This window comes from Lissotriton helveticus, chromosome 10 (assembly GCF_964261635.1).
Source record: "Lissotriton helveticus chromosome 10, aLisHel1.1, whole genome shotgun sequence".
NCBI classification, from domain to species: Eukaryota; Metazoa; Chordata; class Amphibia; order Caudata; family Salamandridae; genus Lissotriton; species Lissotriton helveticus.
The window spans coordinates 60811478-60829718 of record NC_136071.1 but is presented as its reverse complement, the minus strand read 5'-3'; the positions used below and the strand labels follow the sequence as shown (position 1 = coordinate 60829718).

The 18241-nt window shown below is 42.8% G+C and overlaps 1 protein-coding gene across 1 annotated transcript in view; it reads right to left on the bottom strand.

Moving 5' to 3' along the window:
• The window catches only part of LOC144783894 (extracellular calcium-sensing receptor-like), a 131699-nt gene extending 118077 nt beyond the window's left edge, over positions 1–13622 (bottom strand). The window contains exon 1 of the mRNA XM_078662636.1: positions 13423–13622. Coding sequence (XP_078518762.1) covers positions 13423–13622 — 200 coding nt within the window. The remainder of the gene's footprint in view (positions 1–13422) is intronic.
• Positions 13623–18241: the final 4619 nt, after the last annotated feature.

Genomic DNA, 18241 nt, shown 5'->3' with positions numbered 1-18241 from the left:
TCGATATTAAAAACTCAATATTTTGAGTGTATACTGTGCACTGGATGTGCCCTTTAGGTGCTAGTGTCCGTTTGCTGAACGACCTGAGTATGTAGCGTTGTCCCCCAGTTTCGGCAGACTTAGCGCTCTTCGCTCGGCCGTTGCCAGAAATTTCACCAGTCTGCAGTTTAGTTTGGTGTTTAACGGATTCAGGCAGGCGAGCACCGCTTGCCTTCTAGTGCTGATCCCTTTTTGCCTGAATTTGTCTTTAAGAAGCAGTTGGCGTGCTTGTTGCAGTTCTGCACATGAGCAGATTACATGAAGAATGTCACCATTCTTTAAGCTGTATAGCATGCAGGTTTCTGTCCCGTCTTTCCTGAGCCATGGCGGTTGATGCTCTGTACTTGGCAAAATCCCTAGTCTGTATTTTAAGAAGTTCATTTTGTGGCTTTCGGATAACCCTGTTTGACGTATGTTTGTGGTGTTGATGATTTGTAAGAGTTTAGGGTCATCCATGCATGCGATCTTTTTGAGAATAGTGCCTTATCCTCCAGCAAGGAGAGTGATTTGACATTTTTCCAGACTAGTTTTTTGAAAATGCTATGTCCAAGTTGCGTGTCCCAGAGCTCTGAGACTTTGGTAGCTTCCAATGCTGATCAAAGATAAGTTTTTGCCTCAGAAGCATCCCTGCTTTGTATGTCCTGCCATAGCAGAGAGTTTAGTGTATCTGAAGTGGCGCTTCTAAGGTTATGCAAGCAAATGATGTATGCACCGGTCCTGGCTAGATCTTACTTTTGCAGGCCAAGTTCCAGTCTTATTTGAGCCGGAGATGTATAAGGCGGGAGCGAGAACATTGTTCTGTAAGCTTTAACCTGTATACTGTACAGGTCTTTGGAGTCTCTTCCCCGCATAGCCTCGCAACCATAGGTAATCGAGGGAAGCAGCTTTGTCTTGATTACTTTCAAGAACGGGGTCAGAGTCGGACCCATCAATTGAATTGCCAGGTTTTTCATCGTCAAAGCAATCAATGAACCTCTGCTTCTTATTTCCTGCTTCTGGAGCATGAAAGTGCCTTCTTTGTCGAAGATGACTTCCAGATATTTGTACACGCCGGCAGGCTCAATTTTTAGACAGCCGAGAGACCAGCTCTTCTGTTGTTTTTTGTTGCTGTTGATTGACATTGTGCGAGTTTTGCTGAGGTTTATTTTTAGGTTGTTTTCCATGGCGTATTTTTCCATTGCAGTCAGAAGACGTTGAAGACCAATGTAGGTATGGCTAAGTAGCACTACGACGTCTGCATACAGAAGATTGCTCAGAGTTTTCCCTCCTATCCTCGGTGAGTGGAAGTTACAAGCGTCGAGCATTCTCGACAGATCCACCATCAAAAGGTTAAAGAGAATTGGCGCAAGCACACACCCTTGTTTAAGTCCTTTGATGGTTCGTACTTTTGAGGACAAGTGTGACCATGAAAAGGGTACAGAACTTTACTCACACAACCCTCCTTTGCCCATTTCACACTATGGTTTGAAGAGCTGGAATGTTCAGAAGACTGCAGAGTCAAGGTCATACTGCTACATCTTGAGGATATCTCTGCACAATTCTTCACAGCCTACTCTGTCATCTACTTCCAATCCTGAATTGGTAGTGGACATTTACATTGCACAATAAAGCCATTAGTTGTTGCTGTGGGTGCCCACTATTGAGCAATGTGTAAGGCATGCCAAACTTTGTACAACCCCTTGATCTGATGTCACCTATTCAACTAACAAGTCAACTAATATTTTCCAAATTAATTACAAGTAACAAACATGTTCATACTCCCCCTGCAATAAATCCAGAATTCATCCTAGACGCAATCATGAGCGATACTGCTATGGGCGACTCTGTCGGGTCAATTGAAGGAAACATATATGAAAATGATCATTGAAATAATTTGATTTGCTTGGACATTGCCTCCTTCAAATTCATCTTGAACAAGATGAACAAGACACCTGATTAGGTCATTTTTTTTAACTATAAGTTACATAAAAATGTGTCAATTTGTGTCTTTTTTGATGTGCTGGAGAAATCAGAGAAAAGCAGCATGATGGTATTCATGATTACACTAATTCTGCATCCATTGTGCAACTATATTAGACCACACAATCCTACTAAGTCAACATAGCCTGCTTTCTGTGACAGCTGCTGTGCAAACAGATGATGCAATTGACCAACAAGAACAGTCCACATTCTTACAATAGTCACAGATTTTTCACGTGACACTAAACTCAGGACAAAAAAGTTCCTGTTGCTTTATCCTAGACTCAGACAAATGGAAATTAAATGAAGCCTCCATGATCTAGCAATGATGCTCATTAAATCGGGCAAAAATGTGACTAAATACATTGAGCTGGACAACCTCGATAGTATTCTCTGTATCTTGACTCTACTGACATGGAAATATCATCTGGGACACATTATTAATTGCAACGGCTAGTCTCTGTTAACACTGCAACAAATGACACCCCTCTTTAAACAGCAAAGCACTGCATCATTTTACAGATAAAAAACGCACTTATCAAAAATTAGGAGAAGTAATGGTCTGCAAAAAAAGGCAAGAATAATTTTCTGCCAGCCTCCCATCTGATTCAATGGCCTGTCAGGGTGGTGGATGCTATTGTCGCTGCCACCCTGGCAGAGGAATATCCTCCCTATTGATTGGTCCATGACTCTCTAATGTGGATTTCTTTGCTTTGACGTGTGTGACTCTCTTGACTTACAAAGCGTTAGAAAAGGGGGTGGTGATGGATGGAGCATCTGAACCAATCAAACACTCACACACAGTCAACAGATCTGGGTTTAATCCATCACCGTTCTATAGCCCACTCTGCCACCCCAGTTCAGACATGGCCATATGCAAATCAGTCTGACCCCGTGCCTCATGGGAACAGTCCAGCCCGAACTGCCAAGTCATGTCTTTCCTGGACCGGAAACAAGCTTCCTAGCACCGGTTTCTGGCATTTCAGCCATCTTCAGCCAGGCTTGCTTGAATCCAGTGGCAAAGTGAGCAAGGGACTCACGTCTGAGCATACCCTGCCAACGTATGGCGAACAAAGCGGTACAAAAGGGGGTGGTGATGGACGGAGCATCTGAACCAATCAAACACTCACACCCAGTCAACAGATCTGGGTTTAATCCATCACCGTTCTTTAGCCCACTCTGCCACCCCAGTTCAGACATGGTCATATGCAAATCAGTCTGACCCTGTGCCTCATGGAAACAGTCCAGCCCGAACTGCCAAGCCATGTCTTTCCTGGACCGGAAACAAGCTTCCTAGGACCAGTTTCTGGCATTTCAGCCGTCTTCAGCCAGGCTTGCTTGAATCCAGAGGCAAAGTGAGCAAGGGACTCACGTCTGAGCATACCCTGCCAACTTATGGCGAACAAAGCGGTACAAAAGGGGGTGGTGATGGACGGAGCATCTGAACCAATCAAACACTCACACCCAGTCAACAGATCTGGGTTTAATCCATCACCGTTCTTTAGCCCACTCTGCCACCTCAGTTCAGACATGGCCATATGCAAATCAGTCTGACCCTGTGCCTCATGGGAACAGTCTAGCCGAACTGCCAAGCCATGCAGAACAATGTCATACATTCACCCCAGTACAGAGATCTGGGCCTAAATCCATCGTTTTTTGCTCACCACACCACCCCAGTTCAGACATGGCCATATGCAAATCAGCCTTGACCCTGTGCCTCATGGGAACAGTCCAGCCCGAACTGCGATGGATAAAACCCAGATCTATGACTGGGGGTGAATGTTTTGCCATTGTGCAACATTCCGTCCATCATCTTGTGTGCTTTGCAGAATTATTTTCTGTATCACAAGTTTGTGTTGTTGCTTTTTACTGTTGCTGTGATTTTCTGAGCACACAGCATGTCGTATGCAGGTCCGGCTGTAGGGCGGTGTGGCTGGTGCAGCCATACTGGGCGCTATCCTGGAAGGGAGGGGACTAACCTCAGGTGAGGTGCTGTTTTTAGCAACAGCTTAAGATTTAGAAGTACCTGCTGAGAGTTGCTTATGCACCCAGCTGTCAGGCAACAATACAAATGTCACCTAGGCCCTTGGATACTGGGGAGTGTGCCCAATGCACTCCCCCCCCAAGCCTGATAAATAGGTCTCAATCCTGGTGGCAACCCCCAGGCCTCTGCCCACCCTGGGGGCTTGGTAAGGCTCTTTCAGTGGCGCTCCAAGGTCAAACCCTTTGCAGTCGCATATCTCAGGACTTGTTGGACCGTTTTACTTGGTTCTGATCTCATTTAGTGCTGGTGGTGAACCTTAGCCACATGGAGCACTTTCTTTAGGCCTCCTGGCCTTAAAGGTGACAAGCTTCGTAGTTATCTAGTTTCACTGGCTCCCTGCACCAGCCTTTCACTTTGTTTTTCCCTTGGGCATATCTCCTCCTTGGCGCTGAAGGCCAGTCTTTCCACCAAGTAGTGCTTAGAGGATGTAAGAGGGCCATCTTCCCTGGTCCTGGGAAGAGCCCAACTGGTCCTAGGGTTAATTACAGTCAGAATCCTTAGACAAGATGGGCATCAGGGGGTTCCTGATTCCAATTGTCCACGGTAGATGCCTCTAGTTCCAGTGTCCAGCAGATAAGAACACTGAATTGAGAGCTCTCTCACCTGCTAAGGCCTTTAAAGTCGACATGGGAGGTTTCAGCAGGGATGCACCTATAGCCTATCCTTGGGAGCCACATCGCTTCTATGCCCAGTTCCAACCTTCCTGCACATCCTGCTGGGAAATTTCAAAATGGCGTCACTCAGGAGTCACTTGCCACATTTGCTCTTGGATCCCAGCTCCACCAATCATGGACATCACTTCAAAGGGATTCCCCATCTTTGATGACTCCAGAGATCTCGGTCCCTCCTATGTTTAGAGGGCTTGGGCAGGCCCCTTCCTGGCACAGTGTGACAACTGGATGATTGATGCAGAGCATTTTGCCCCACCCCTTTCTCCTCAGGAGCTGAGTTAAGCACAGTTAATTGCTCCCTTTGTGTGGGGACATCATTGTTCCTGCTGCTGGTGTGAAATGTAGTTCATTTAGCACAGGAGGGTAACAAAAAGCCTGGGCTCTGATCCTGAGCAGTCCGTAAGTTGTACAGATATGCCTTTAGACTTTGCAGAATTCATCTTTTCAAATAGGTTACGCTCTAAATGGTGTCTGTAGGCCAAGGGGAAGCAAAGCAGCACTATAAGGCCGCTCTCTCCGTATGGGACTAATGGTGTGTCACTGCAGATAAGATAGTAAACCACACTGATTTTCTTTATGAATGTACCCTAACACTATGAGGCTTCCCCCAGGTCAATACCTAATCCTGCATAGTCCTCTCTGCACCAGGCTACCTGGGAACAGTTGCAGTGCTGCACACAACAGGAGCACTCCCATGAGCAGCCCTCAAACATGTGAACACAAATGCCTCTTACGCTTACAGCTTTGCAGCTGTCTTATCTTAAAAGTAGGACCCTTTTACAGTGAATGAGCCCCAGGTAATGATGTTCTGCCACAGTAAAAGGTTGAATCCCAGATGAACAAAAAGTGAAAATCTGGGTGGATTAGATGGACAGAGCATCTTCTCACAACTGTTTTGAAGGGTCTTTGAAGTGCACAGAGGTCCTCCATTTTTTCCCTGACTCCGGAGGTCCTCCCTTTTTCCCCTGACTCCAGACACACTACAGGCGGATATGCAGCCTTTTGTGTGGAAACAAAACACAGCTTATTCAGGTCTAAGTGTGAGGCAGTGCACAGCTCCTCCCTCCCATCCTCCCAGGATGACCTATCAAGTCACATCTAAGTTCCCATTGTGTGTGGTTGTCTAGGGGAATACACAAAGTCCAGCGATCACCCTCTCAAACGTGTATCAGAGACAGGTTGCAGGCACACAGGGTTGAGTGGCAGAAATAATCTTGTTTTCTAAAAGTGGCATTTTCAAAATTGTATTGATAAATGTGTATTTGTCATTAAAGAGGATTTATCGTTACAATTCCATAGGTACAAAACATGACTGATCTACCTCCTTCTAATTGGTAATTTCAGCATTTTAGATGTATTAAGGAATCCCCATTGTTAACCTATGGGAGGGGTAGGCCTCATATTAGTGAAAAATGAACCTGGTAATTTTTCACTACCAGGACATGTAAAATGCAAAACTACATGTCCTAACTTTTAATAACATATTGTTCTGCCCTATGGGATACCTAGAGTCTACCTTAGAGATGACTTATATGCAATAAAAGGGGATTGTAAGGCATGGCAATAGGTTTAAATGCCAAGTCGACATGACAGTGTAAACTGCACACACAAGCTCTGCAGTGACAGGTCTGAGACATGATCAAGGGGCTTCTTAAGTGGGTTGCATTATCAGTGCTGCATGCCCATTAGTAGCATTTAATTTCAAGCCCCGGGCACATGTAGAGCACTCTACTAGGGACTTATAGGTACAGTAAATATGCCAATTGTGGATAAGTCAATCAAACCATGTCTAGGCAGTGAGCACAAGCACTTTAGCCTAGGTTAGTAGTAGTAAAGTGCACAGAGTCCTAACGACACCAAAAACAAAGTCAGCACAATTGGGGGCAAGCAGGCAAAATGTTTGGAGGAAGACCACCATAAGGCTGACAGTAAAATGTCTAACAGACTCCTTAAATGGTTTTCACAACAAAGGAATTAGTGGTGAAGGTTTTTTGGGAACAAAAGAACAAGTAAAGCTGTGTCCCCCACATACATGAGGTACAGTGAAGGAGGTGTGGTGCCCAGCCCACTGAGCCGAGGACATCTATTCTTAAAAGGACACAGTCACATTCAACACACTCTTAGCAACCTCAGGTGGTTGCGAGAGGGGCCATCCAGGCAGAATCCTTAAAATGATCATGATCCCAGCAATAACAAGGGACCCTGAAGCAGAAACACTGAGGGCCTGATTCACAAAGGTAAAGTTAGACTGAAAGCCTAACTTAGACCAAAAGTGTAATTTTACTAATTTTCAGTATAGTAAAGGTATGTTACTACTCGTAATTTTACTACTAGTAAACTTACTAGCAGAAAATTTACTACTTGTAAAATTACTAAGTAAAATTACCAGTAGTAAAATTAATAGTAGTAACACATCGTTTTGAACAGCAAAAAGTAGTAGACTTAGACTTAAGTCCCAGGATGATTGTTCCTGTTCCAGGGAGGACCTGGTATGGCAGTTCAAGCTGGACTGTTCCCATGAGGAGCAGGATCAAGACTGATTTGCATATGGCTGGGTTCAAACTGGGTGGGGTGGCATAGTGAGCAAAAGAACATTGGATTCAACCCAGATCTCTTGACTGGGCATGAGTGCTTGAAAAGTTTCAGCACTCTGTCATCATCTTGTTGATTTTGCTATGTTCACCCTAAGTGGCCACGGGTATTCCCAGATGTGGGTCTCTTACTCGCTGAGCCACTGGATTCAAATGAGCCTGGCTGATGAGGGGAGATACCCCGAAACAGGTCCCAGGATGCTTGCTTGTTTCTGGTCCAAGGAGAACCTGGCCTGGGCAGTTTGGGCTGAACTGTTTCCATGAAGAGCAGGGTCAAGACTGATTTGCATATGGCTGGGTCTAAACTTGGGTGGCATGGTGAGCAAAAGAACAATGGATTAAAAGCAGATCTCTTTACTGGGGTGAGTGGTTGATATGTTTCAGGACGTCGTTCATCATCTTGTTGTGTTTGCACTGTTCACCCTAGGTGCCCAAGAGTATGCCCATACATAGGTCCCTTGCTTGCTATGCCACTGGATTCAAGCTAGCCTGGCTGATGAGGCATGAACTGTTTCAGCACTCCATCCATCATCTTGTTGTGCTTAGTCTAAGTTTACTACTTAAGTCTAACGGCCTGATTTAGATTTTGGCAGATGGGTTGCTCCATCAGAATGGTGACGGCTATCCCTTCCGCCGAAATATGAATCCCATAATATACTATGGGATTTATATATCGGCAGACGAGATATCTGTCACCTATGTGACGGAGTAACCCGTCTGCCGAAATCTAAATAAGGCCCTAAGTTTGCTACTTTGTGGTATTCACAAAAGTAAGTAACTACTAATAACTTTACTAGTAGTAAACTTACTACTAGCAAAATGACTAGCACTGAAGTTACTAGTAGTAAATTACATTTGTGAATATCAAAAGGTAGTAAAGTTAGACTTTTGATCGATGTTTGACCTTTGGTCGGGCCCTGTATGGCTCAAGGTGGAACTGATAAAACCAATTTTTTGGTTCTTGAGAGCAGTGGCTGTGATGGATGGAGGACCCATATGGAACACATACAGATGGGTTATCTGAGATCACAATTTTGAAGTTGCTGTAGGACAAAATGCAAATAAGCTGAGCGAGCCCTATCTCTCAGCGGGTCACGAGGACCAGGGCTAAGTCAGCCCTGACTCACTGAGGAAGAGAGTCAGTGGCCAAGACTAACTGGAGTATGAAACATATCACTGAAAAAAAAAAAAGGCTACCAGCAAACTTCATATGGCGTCAATCAGAGGAGGCTGATGAGCAAGCCTGACTCTTCCAATAGGCTTTTTGGGCTAGTTCTCTACTAAAATCATGTTAGTAATATTATGCCAAATAATGCATTTTAAAATGAAATGTACCGGATATATTTACTATAAAGCTGTAAATGTTAGGCAGTGAAGAAAATTATTTCCAAAAGTTCCTAATCTGTAACTGAGATCATGAACAAATAATGGATGTGCCCATAAATACTATGATTGTGTGCATGTTCCAACAAACTACCTGCACAGCAAGCAAATGCTTGTGCCAGAATCAGGCTGCCCCTGTTCTTTAGAGTGATAAACACTTGAATAAATGCACAATTATGGAAATAGAACAGTAGAAATAATGTCATTTTTAGGTCTGGCTTAGAGGTAATCGAATATCATCATAAACAAAAAATATATACATACATACGTCTTCACTCATTGCCCAGAACAGCACACAGCATGGAGCAGTGGCTCAGCACACGCCAGGCATTGGTTCTCTTGCTTTGAGCACTTGCATATCTGTCTGAAATTAAATGTGCTTCGATGCAAAGAGTTTTGGCCCAATAATTTACTATCACATTGTTTTCTTCTTTCAATGCTGTATCTCTTTTTAATTTGTTTAGTCATCCTTTGGCGAATAAACTATATTTTCGGATTACTGTAATTCAAAGCCAACAGTACCTTTTCTACGTGTCAGTGAGAATTATATTTTTCTCTGAAATGCATTAAGCCTGAATAACTGCCTTTTCTAATGACTGCTACTACGCATCCATACTGTTCTATTAAAAATATATTTAATGGGTATTTTTGTTTATTTTTGCATAAATGTAAAACTTTTATTTCAAGTTTATGGCTGTCATGTTTAGGTGGCAGCATGTACTTTTTTCTTTTTTAATGTTTCTGACATACGGTTGCAGTAATAAAAACAGGTGTTGACCCAGTTTGCCATGGCAAAGCATGTTGACTTTGCAAATGTTTATTTATTAATGAGCCAGCACATGATGTTCTTCACTGTCTGGTCAAATCCTCACTAAAATTATGTTCGAGAAAATAAAATAAAGCAGAGTGGATATTATTTGCCAGAGTTTTACTACCCTATGTTGTAAATCGAATACAGATTCGACTGCTTCTTAGATATTCAAGGGTGTAGTCATTTGCATTATAGTGCTACTATTAGGATGCTTACTGTGACAGCCAGCCTGGCATGCCCATATACTCAGGCCAGTTTTTTTTAATTCTAACCCATTGAAATTGTAAGGGTGTAGTCATATGCATTATAGTGCTACTATTATGATGCTTAGGGTGACAGCCAGCCTGGCATGCCCATATTCTCAGGCCAGTTTGAACATTCTAACCTTTTGAAAATCACATTTGAGAAGAAAGCTTACACACTGCATCCAGTGTATAGGCACTAATCACATGCTTATTTCCACACACATGGGAGCACAACACCACTGTCAGTCAGTCATTAAAACTTTATTTGGTTTGTTACAACCATAAAAGTATACACTATACATATTATAAAAACTTTTTAAAAACATATAATATGAAACATTTATAAAATTACAGCTCAGTCATTTCCTGGAAGATAGCACGTCTCCTTTTGTTATTAACCAGTATCCTCCCAGGTTGTTAAAATCACAATGAATTAACATATATAACTGAACCTTCCAAGTGCAATACATACATTAAAATACAATCTCATTTCATATTAGGGGGGTTACTAGCACCTATAACTCTGTACGCTGGAGGAACTCCCTAACTCTACTCATGTATTTCCCCAAAGCACAGGCTATATCCAAATTTTTTCATTCTCACTAGGAGGTTTGCAGCTTGCTTCCTATTCATAGTCCTGTATTTTTTAAAAATCGGGCATAAAATCTCCTTACGTATTTTGAGGACCATCCTACAGTCTAATAAAATATGTATTATATCACATGAGGTGACCACTGTCACAATTCAAGTTTACACATTCCCGATGTATAAAGTGTTTCTGCCATTCTACATTGTAGCCACTCACTTTGTACAGCACCATTTTCATCCTACTACCCCCAGTATTTAAATTATAAAGCAAGACAGTTTTATGTGAAGATGCTTAGTTGGCCATTTTCCATGTCACTCACAATTGTAAGACGTTAGAACGCACACATTTACAACGCATGCCTATACAACACAGTTTTTACATCGCAACATCCTTTAAAGTGCATACATTTACATTGCATATCACTACAACGATTTTTATAAAACTACACTTACAAGGCATTCCATTTCATCACATTATACCTTTACAACGCATACCATTACATTGCATTTAAGGTAAGTGTTGGATAGTGTGGGGGTAAAAATTACTATTCTAACTCCAGGGGGTGCAACAGTAGGGTACGTGTTGGATAGTTAGGGGTAAAAATTACTATTCTAACTCCAGGGGTGTAACAGTAGGGTAAGTGTTGGATAATGTAGGGGTACTATGCGATGTAATTGTATGCATTGTAATGACATGCGATGTAATGCCGGCATTGTAGTGACATGCAATGTATTGTCATGCGTTGTAGTGACATGCAATGTAATGGATGCGTTGTAGTGACATGCGTTGTAAAGGATGATGCGTTGTAATGACTGCATTGTAAATGTAGTGCGATGTAATGTTTGCGTTGCAAAGGTTGTTTCCCATCACACACAACTCATCGAATACAGACTAATGGGCTTTGTCGTGTTGCTGGCACAGAGAAGTCTGGCACACACCCATCGACCACTTCCCTAGCTGCGTATGAGTCTGCCCTCAACTTTCTTTTGTCAGACAGATAGCTCTGGTCCACCACCCTCACTGAGGTGCTACCTCTCTAGCGCTTGCCTCACCCACTCTCCCAAAACTTCTGCACCCAGCGCGCCAGGCATCTCTTTCTGGGTTTGTACTATGAATACGGCACACTTTCCGTATTTGCACAAGGCGCACCTTTTGAAAAGTGTGCCCTGCGAAAACAAGGATAGTGCACCCTGTTAGAATGAACGAGCTGTCCCAAGGGTAGCCACGAACTTGCGCTATCCCGAGGGTAGCGCGATAAAGTGAAGTATGGAGCAGTTGTCTAAAAGATGTTCTGTGTTTCGCTGTGCAGGCAGCAACCCGCCTGCACTTTTAAGGGGAATGAGAGATCCCCTTTCAGGTGGGTGCAGTGAGTGACTGCACCCTCGAGCAAGGGGCTGTCTGAGGTGTCCATGGCAGCCTGTTTCACCCACCCACCTTTTTGTGGTGCACTTTCAGTGCATATCTTAGAGGCATGTTTGCCTCTGCACCCACATTGGTAGTAGGGTCTGGTCCCTTAGGCAAAGTGATTCCCTCATTTGCATGGGACCATGCCCCCTTGTAAATGAGAGAACTCCGTCTCATAATAGCGCTGGGGCAACATGTGCATCAGCACTATCTGTATTACAAAAAGGGTAAGCACATGCACCCAAGCCCCTTCTGTAGTACTATTGTGCCTGAGGGGCGCTCAATGCCGGTGTTTACGCCCAAAGCGCCCCAGTGCACAATGTATAATACATATATAATACATGTGCTGGTGCTCAGCTGCCAATTGCTTGCTGGGAATCATACAATGCCATGGCTAGTACTCACATCTAGTTATTTCAAGGTCATCCGTTTCTCAACCACTAATGGAATGTTTCCCCATACATATCTGGTTTCTGTGCAGCAAGGTCTGAGGCTGCTCCCCCAATTAAAGGGACAAAACATGACAGCTAATAGAGTTATTTGCATGATGATACGTGTCATAACATCCTGCAACATTTTTCAAATTTTGTGAATAATTTTCCTATTACAATTTATGCTGCTTATTCAAAAAGTGAAGAATTGGACATCCTGTTTTTTTTGCAGGAGTATTTCTCTTACCTAACATCAGTGCTTAATTTGTAGAAAAATAAATCTGCTCAGAAGCCCAGGCTAAATACCAAGGGGCAGATTTACATGCCCCTTGCGCCACTTTTGCGTCACCTTTCCCATTTTGAAAGTGACGCAAAAGTGGTGCAAGGGGCTTGTAAATCTGCCCCCAAGGATTTGTAGGCTGCAATCCAGCTCATACGTCTTCAAATCTCTACAATCAATCAATCAAAGCCATTTGTAGAACGCGAACCTGCTTCAAACCGAGCAGTCCCCACGCTAAAAGCAGACTGGCGAACAGACTCGACCACTACTATCTATACTTGATCAAAGAGCCAGGTTTTCAAATCCCCTCTGAAACCAAATTCAGACTCGGTCCTTCGCAAGTGGAGAGGCAGGGTGTTCCAAAACTTAGCCGTCAGTACTGAGAAGGACCTACCACCACGTCGAGCCTTCGAAAAAATTGGGATATGCAGAAGTCTCAAGTGACCTGTTTCTCAGGTATAGTGGACTTTTGCCCCTAAAAACACACGCTGTCCCTTTACAGGTTTCTAATTTCTACCTTTGTGACTTTTTTTTTGTCTTTGTATTTCTCCTTTCCACTTTGTGCATTTTCCCTCTCCTGCTCTCGGGAAATGTCCGGTGTGGAAAAATAAGTGTCAGTCAATAAAAATTAGCCCTACCAGCCACCACCACCTCAAATTAAGCACTGTCTCGCATGGGAACATGTGCTGCAAATTAAAGCTGCCTACTTGATTTAGATCAATAATGTCAGTCTCAGAGTGGGAATATCAATCAGCTTTCAAGAATAGCATTGTCCATGAGCAAAGAGACACAGTGCACTCTGAATTCAGAGCAAAATGGAAAACATTTTAAAGTCACGTTACCCAATAATAACTCAAAGCCATAGGACTATATTTCACCCAGGCTGTGCCAGATAAGCTCTATGCCACATAAACGCTGCAAATGGATTCAATGTATTAATGCAGAAAGAAGTATGATAGTAGGAAATCTAATTACCTTTCACAGCGCCTGGGAGAAGGGGGCTCTGTGAACATAGAATTGATGGAAGGATAAATGGTTTCTTCATGGACAGAAGACACAATGCCAAATACCACATCCCCTTCCCTGGAATACATCTCCACGTTTGGTAGTGAGAGTTCACAAGGGAGTGGTCGGCCATCAGATGAAACAGTGGATGCAGTTGCCCACAAGACCATAACTATTATCAGGTATGTAATATCCATTTCCAGGTTTGGATCTTCTTGTGAACTGCACTGGGACTTCTACTACCTAGAGGTGCTTCTCAAGCTACAAAAACAAAATGGTGGTCAGTGTGTGAGGACAAGGTAGTTACTTAGGTCTAAGAACGTGTTCTCGGCTATCATAACCTATTGATTACTGTTTTCAAACCTGACATAAAAGTCAATCACATCACTCAGTAAAGAACACTCAACAGCCTAGCAGGGGCCATCCATTACAATTATGATACAAATGAACATAAACCATTGACTCTTTCAAAACCCATTACCACTTTTTGAAAGAGGGCAGGTGTCACACATGAAGATACCTTCTTAGTAGGCAGTAGCACAGTAGCCAGTTGAAGTAGTTAATTATACACGCTGTACAAAGCTGTTTAAAGACCACTCATTAGAATGCCTACCCAGTGCAACCTCCACCCTGGTAAATACCCCCCCACTCGGTAACCACTGACAAAGCAACGCAATGGCTCCTCAATATTCAATAACCTCATAGGCCTAGTGAGTGGTGCAGATAATTCATGACAAAGACAGATACTTAGAACAGATGTTATTTGATGTTTGTAGCAAACATTGGACAGCATGGGTGTCATGATATATTTCGTTTATGAGAGCTGCAAAAGTAACTAGTAGCCACAAAAGATACTAATTGCTAGAATTAAAATTCAGGTTTTGAAAGAGGGCCGCTGTCAGGTGGGCGCAGGGTTAAGACTGATTTGCATATGGCTTGGTCCAAACTGGAATGGCATGATGAGCAAAAAAAACGATAGATTTAGGCTCAGATCTCTGTACTGGAGTGAATGTATGACATTTTTCTGCATTCTGTCCATCAATTGTTCTTAGTGCATTTGTCACCCTGAGTGGGAAGGGTATGCCCAGACGTGGGTCCCGTGTTCTCCATGTCACTGGAGTCAAGGTATCCTGGCTGATGAGGGCTGAAAGCCCAAAAACGGTCCTAGGATGCTTGTTTCCAGTCTAGGGAGGACCTGGCCTGGCAGTTTGGGCTGGACTGTTCCCATTTGGTGCAGGGTCAAGACTGATTTGCATATGACTGGGTCCAAACTGGAATGGCATGGTGAGCAAAAAAAAACGATGGATTTAGACCCAGATCTATGTACTGGGGTGAATGTATGACATTCTTCTGCCTTCTGTCCATCAATTGTTCTTTGTGTGAATTTGTCACAAATGAGGATACCTACTTAGAAAGCAGTAGTATGGTAGCCGTTGGATGTATTTAATTATACATACATACACGCTATAGAAGGGTAGTTTATGAGAGCTGCAAAAAATACTAGCAGCTTAAAAATAATTAATTTGCAGAAATACAATTTCTTATTAAGTTCTCTCGAGATGACCAGCCCACTATTAGTTTCTCTTACATTTTTAAAACAAAATGCATGTTGTAGATTCCTGATCTTGTCTTTCAGTAGTGGCATAGTCTTGAACCTATGGTAAGGTTTCCTGTAGCAGTGTAGAAGTTAAGCCTGATAAGGACACTGTTAGTGTGACTGAGCATAGAGTGTGAATGGGTTGGGAGGTCCCAATTGTCTACCAGCTTCCTGCCATATTGTGCTAGACCAGGCTAATTGAATGCAGGAGATTAGGAACATATGTGGCAGCTTGGTGAGCATTGTACAAACACAATTTTACTGTGTATGTTCACTTGGATCATACCATTGTGTTCACTGTCACAAATCAGAACCATTCTCCCTATGTAACTCCTCACGCATTCATGTGTGTACTGCAAATACATTAACTGATTCATTATTAATTACCCTTAACAGCTGATTATGCACATGGTCTCTATGCCCACTTCCCCACTCTCTTCAAACATCCAGCCTCTATATATCAACAGAGGTAGAACAAACACAGTTTCTGAACTTAGGTACCATGAAGAGCATTTTTGGCATCCTCATCTAGTGCTACAGATGTCTAGAGCACACAAGGGGAATTGCACTACACTCCTTTGATGCAGTCTGCAAGACAATCCATGCCTGTTCATCTGGTCCAGTACAGCTCCTTAAGCTGGGCTAGTGCCCATTGGTCAAGAACTGCATTTATGCAGTCGAATTGTGGCCTCACACTTCACCTGAGAGACCTGCTTGGTTATAGCATCTCAGTGAATAGACAGACTTGAATCTAAGATGAATGAGGAGAGTGAGTCTGTCCACATGTACCATTTCTACTTTACACTAACGCAACAGGAGGACAACGCCCATGAGATATCCAGAGCCAGGGTACAATCTGTCACCCTGTACAGAACTCAATTATGGGGAAGTGAAATCGTCAGGTGCTGTTTTCAGGGGAAATCTATTTAGCTAGATCTCTTTTTAATTTGCCCCAAAGCACCCTTGTGGTGCATTTCTTCGTTGACACAGATCTCAAGAAAATTGATCACCTCTCTGTCTTAAGACCATTATTATTTTGGGTCAGATTGTGCACAACAGCTGAGCTTTACTTTTATACGGCTTGTCTAGTAGAATCTTATTTTTAGGTAACACAGGGGCATATTATCAAGGGGGTTTATCTCCGCTTTTTTGGCTTTAAAAGCCAAGAAAGCGGAGATAAAATTATCTCCCTATTACCTAGCTGTCGCTAACACCAGTTAGCGACAGCTAGTAGGAGATAGCGACCATCTTGGGCCCCGCTTTGCATGTCAGTGATATTTATCACTAATGACATGCAAAGTGGGCGTGCCAAGATGTTAGCGACGGGAAACAGTCGCTAACATCGCTATCTCCTATTACCAACTTTTGGAGATATTCGCGCTGAGCGCGAATATCTCCAAAAGCTAACACCTGCCCTGAGCAGTTCTTAGCCATGTTATCCAATGGGAGGTGGATAACATGGCTAAGAGCATTAGCTCGGTAATGCATGAATATCGCGGACTTTTCAGCGATATTCATGCATTGCGGCCGTTTTTATCGCATTTGCGATAAACCTTGGTAATACCAAGGTTTATCTGCGATAAAAATCGCCGCAGCTCAGCTCTCTAACCAAGCAATAGCGATAATTATCGCTATTGCTTGGTAATATGCCCCACAGTTACAATGCCCTGGTTTGGCCATGTAAACCATCGTTATAGTACCCTGGGGTTAGAGACCATGTGGTATGAGCCTTGTTCTATGGTATGACCCAGCGTCTAAAGGCTCTTTGAAATCTTCTTTACAGCATTGTGTTGTGTGCAGGAGGGGAAACATCGTTTACAACGCGGGGATTACATCGCAATGCTATTACATTGCGGTTTTTACAACACAAGTCGTTACAACGACTTGCGCTAGATGGCGCTCTAGGACAAGGAATAGTATCATTTACTATCCAACACCTTCCCTACTGTACATAGACTGGAGTTGGAATAGTAAATTATACTACTCCTAAGTCCAGCACCCTCCAACGCAAGTCTTTGTAACGACTTGCGTTGTAAAAACCGTAATGTAATGTACCGCAATGTAAATGTATGCGTTGCACCATCATACATCCGTGCAGGAGTCATCAGTTTCCAGAAAATGGTAGTTTAGCTGACAAATGTTTGGAGTTGATACTATTTCCACCCACGTTTTGAAGTTGTACCTAGATGAAATATTTCCAAACAAAAACACTTTTTATGACATTTAGGTTTGATAGGATGCATATAACCAGTAAGTGGAAGACTCGTTCTGATGACGAAACTAACAAGTGTGATATGAGTAATCACAGAGATATAGAAAATATAGAACATGTATTATTTATTTGCCCGGTCTATCAGAATGCGAGAAGATACTGGATGCGCCCTTTATGTCTGTTTTTGAGGTTTAGACTTAGTACAATGGTTTATTGTATGCATATTGTACATTTTAACTATGTGTTTTGTCGGGTTATACCCTGAAATAAATATTTATCAACTTGACTTGACAAGGCAAAGTCATTTATAAAGGTGCTGTGGTGTAGATTTGTATTGCAAATATTATCTACACCACGCGCACATAAACACATCTGCTATAGGTAAACATCTGAACAAGAACAACTTTCCTTTGTAGATGTGGCCGGTGTTAGTGTGCATGATGGAATGCAACTGGATGGGATTCATTAATCCATGAATGGCCCTGAGTATGTCCTTCTCTTCTTTGTCACCTTTTTGAGATTGTTTAACATCCTACACACTGAAACATGATGCAACAAATAAAATGTATTAATATGATGACAAAGGCATGAAGCCCAAAGTGAACTTTAAAAATGGCGCTGGTAGAGACAGATAGTGTGTCTGCAGGTTAATTGTTGTATCTCCTGGGAAACTGTTATCAATAAGTGTGATGGATCCCCTGTTCAATCGACCCATAGGGGCTGTTTGTGTTCTCTCATTTGTCAGTGACTGACCAATCAAAATACAATCCTGACATGACCAGTTTCTGCACTTCCACAGGGTCATCTGTTGTAAGCCCCTCTCCATGTGTCCAGCGAAACATTGGTAGCCGGATGTCAATCTCTTCCTGACCTAACATCACCAGAACATCAATGAATTGTCAAGTCGACTTTTTTTTCCAAATCTCAGGCTGCTATTTCCTACATGGTGTCAAAAAAAACAACAACAACAAAAAACATTT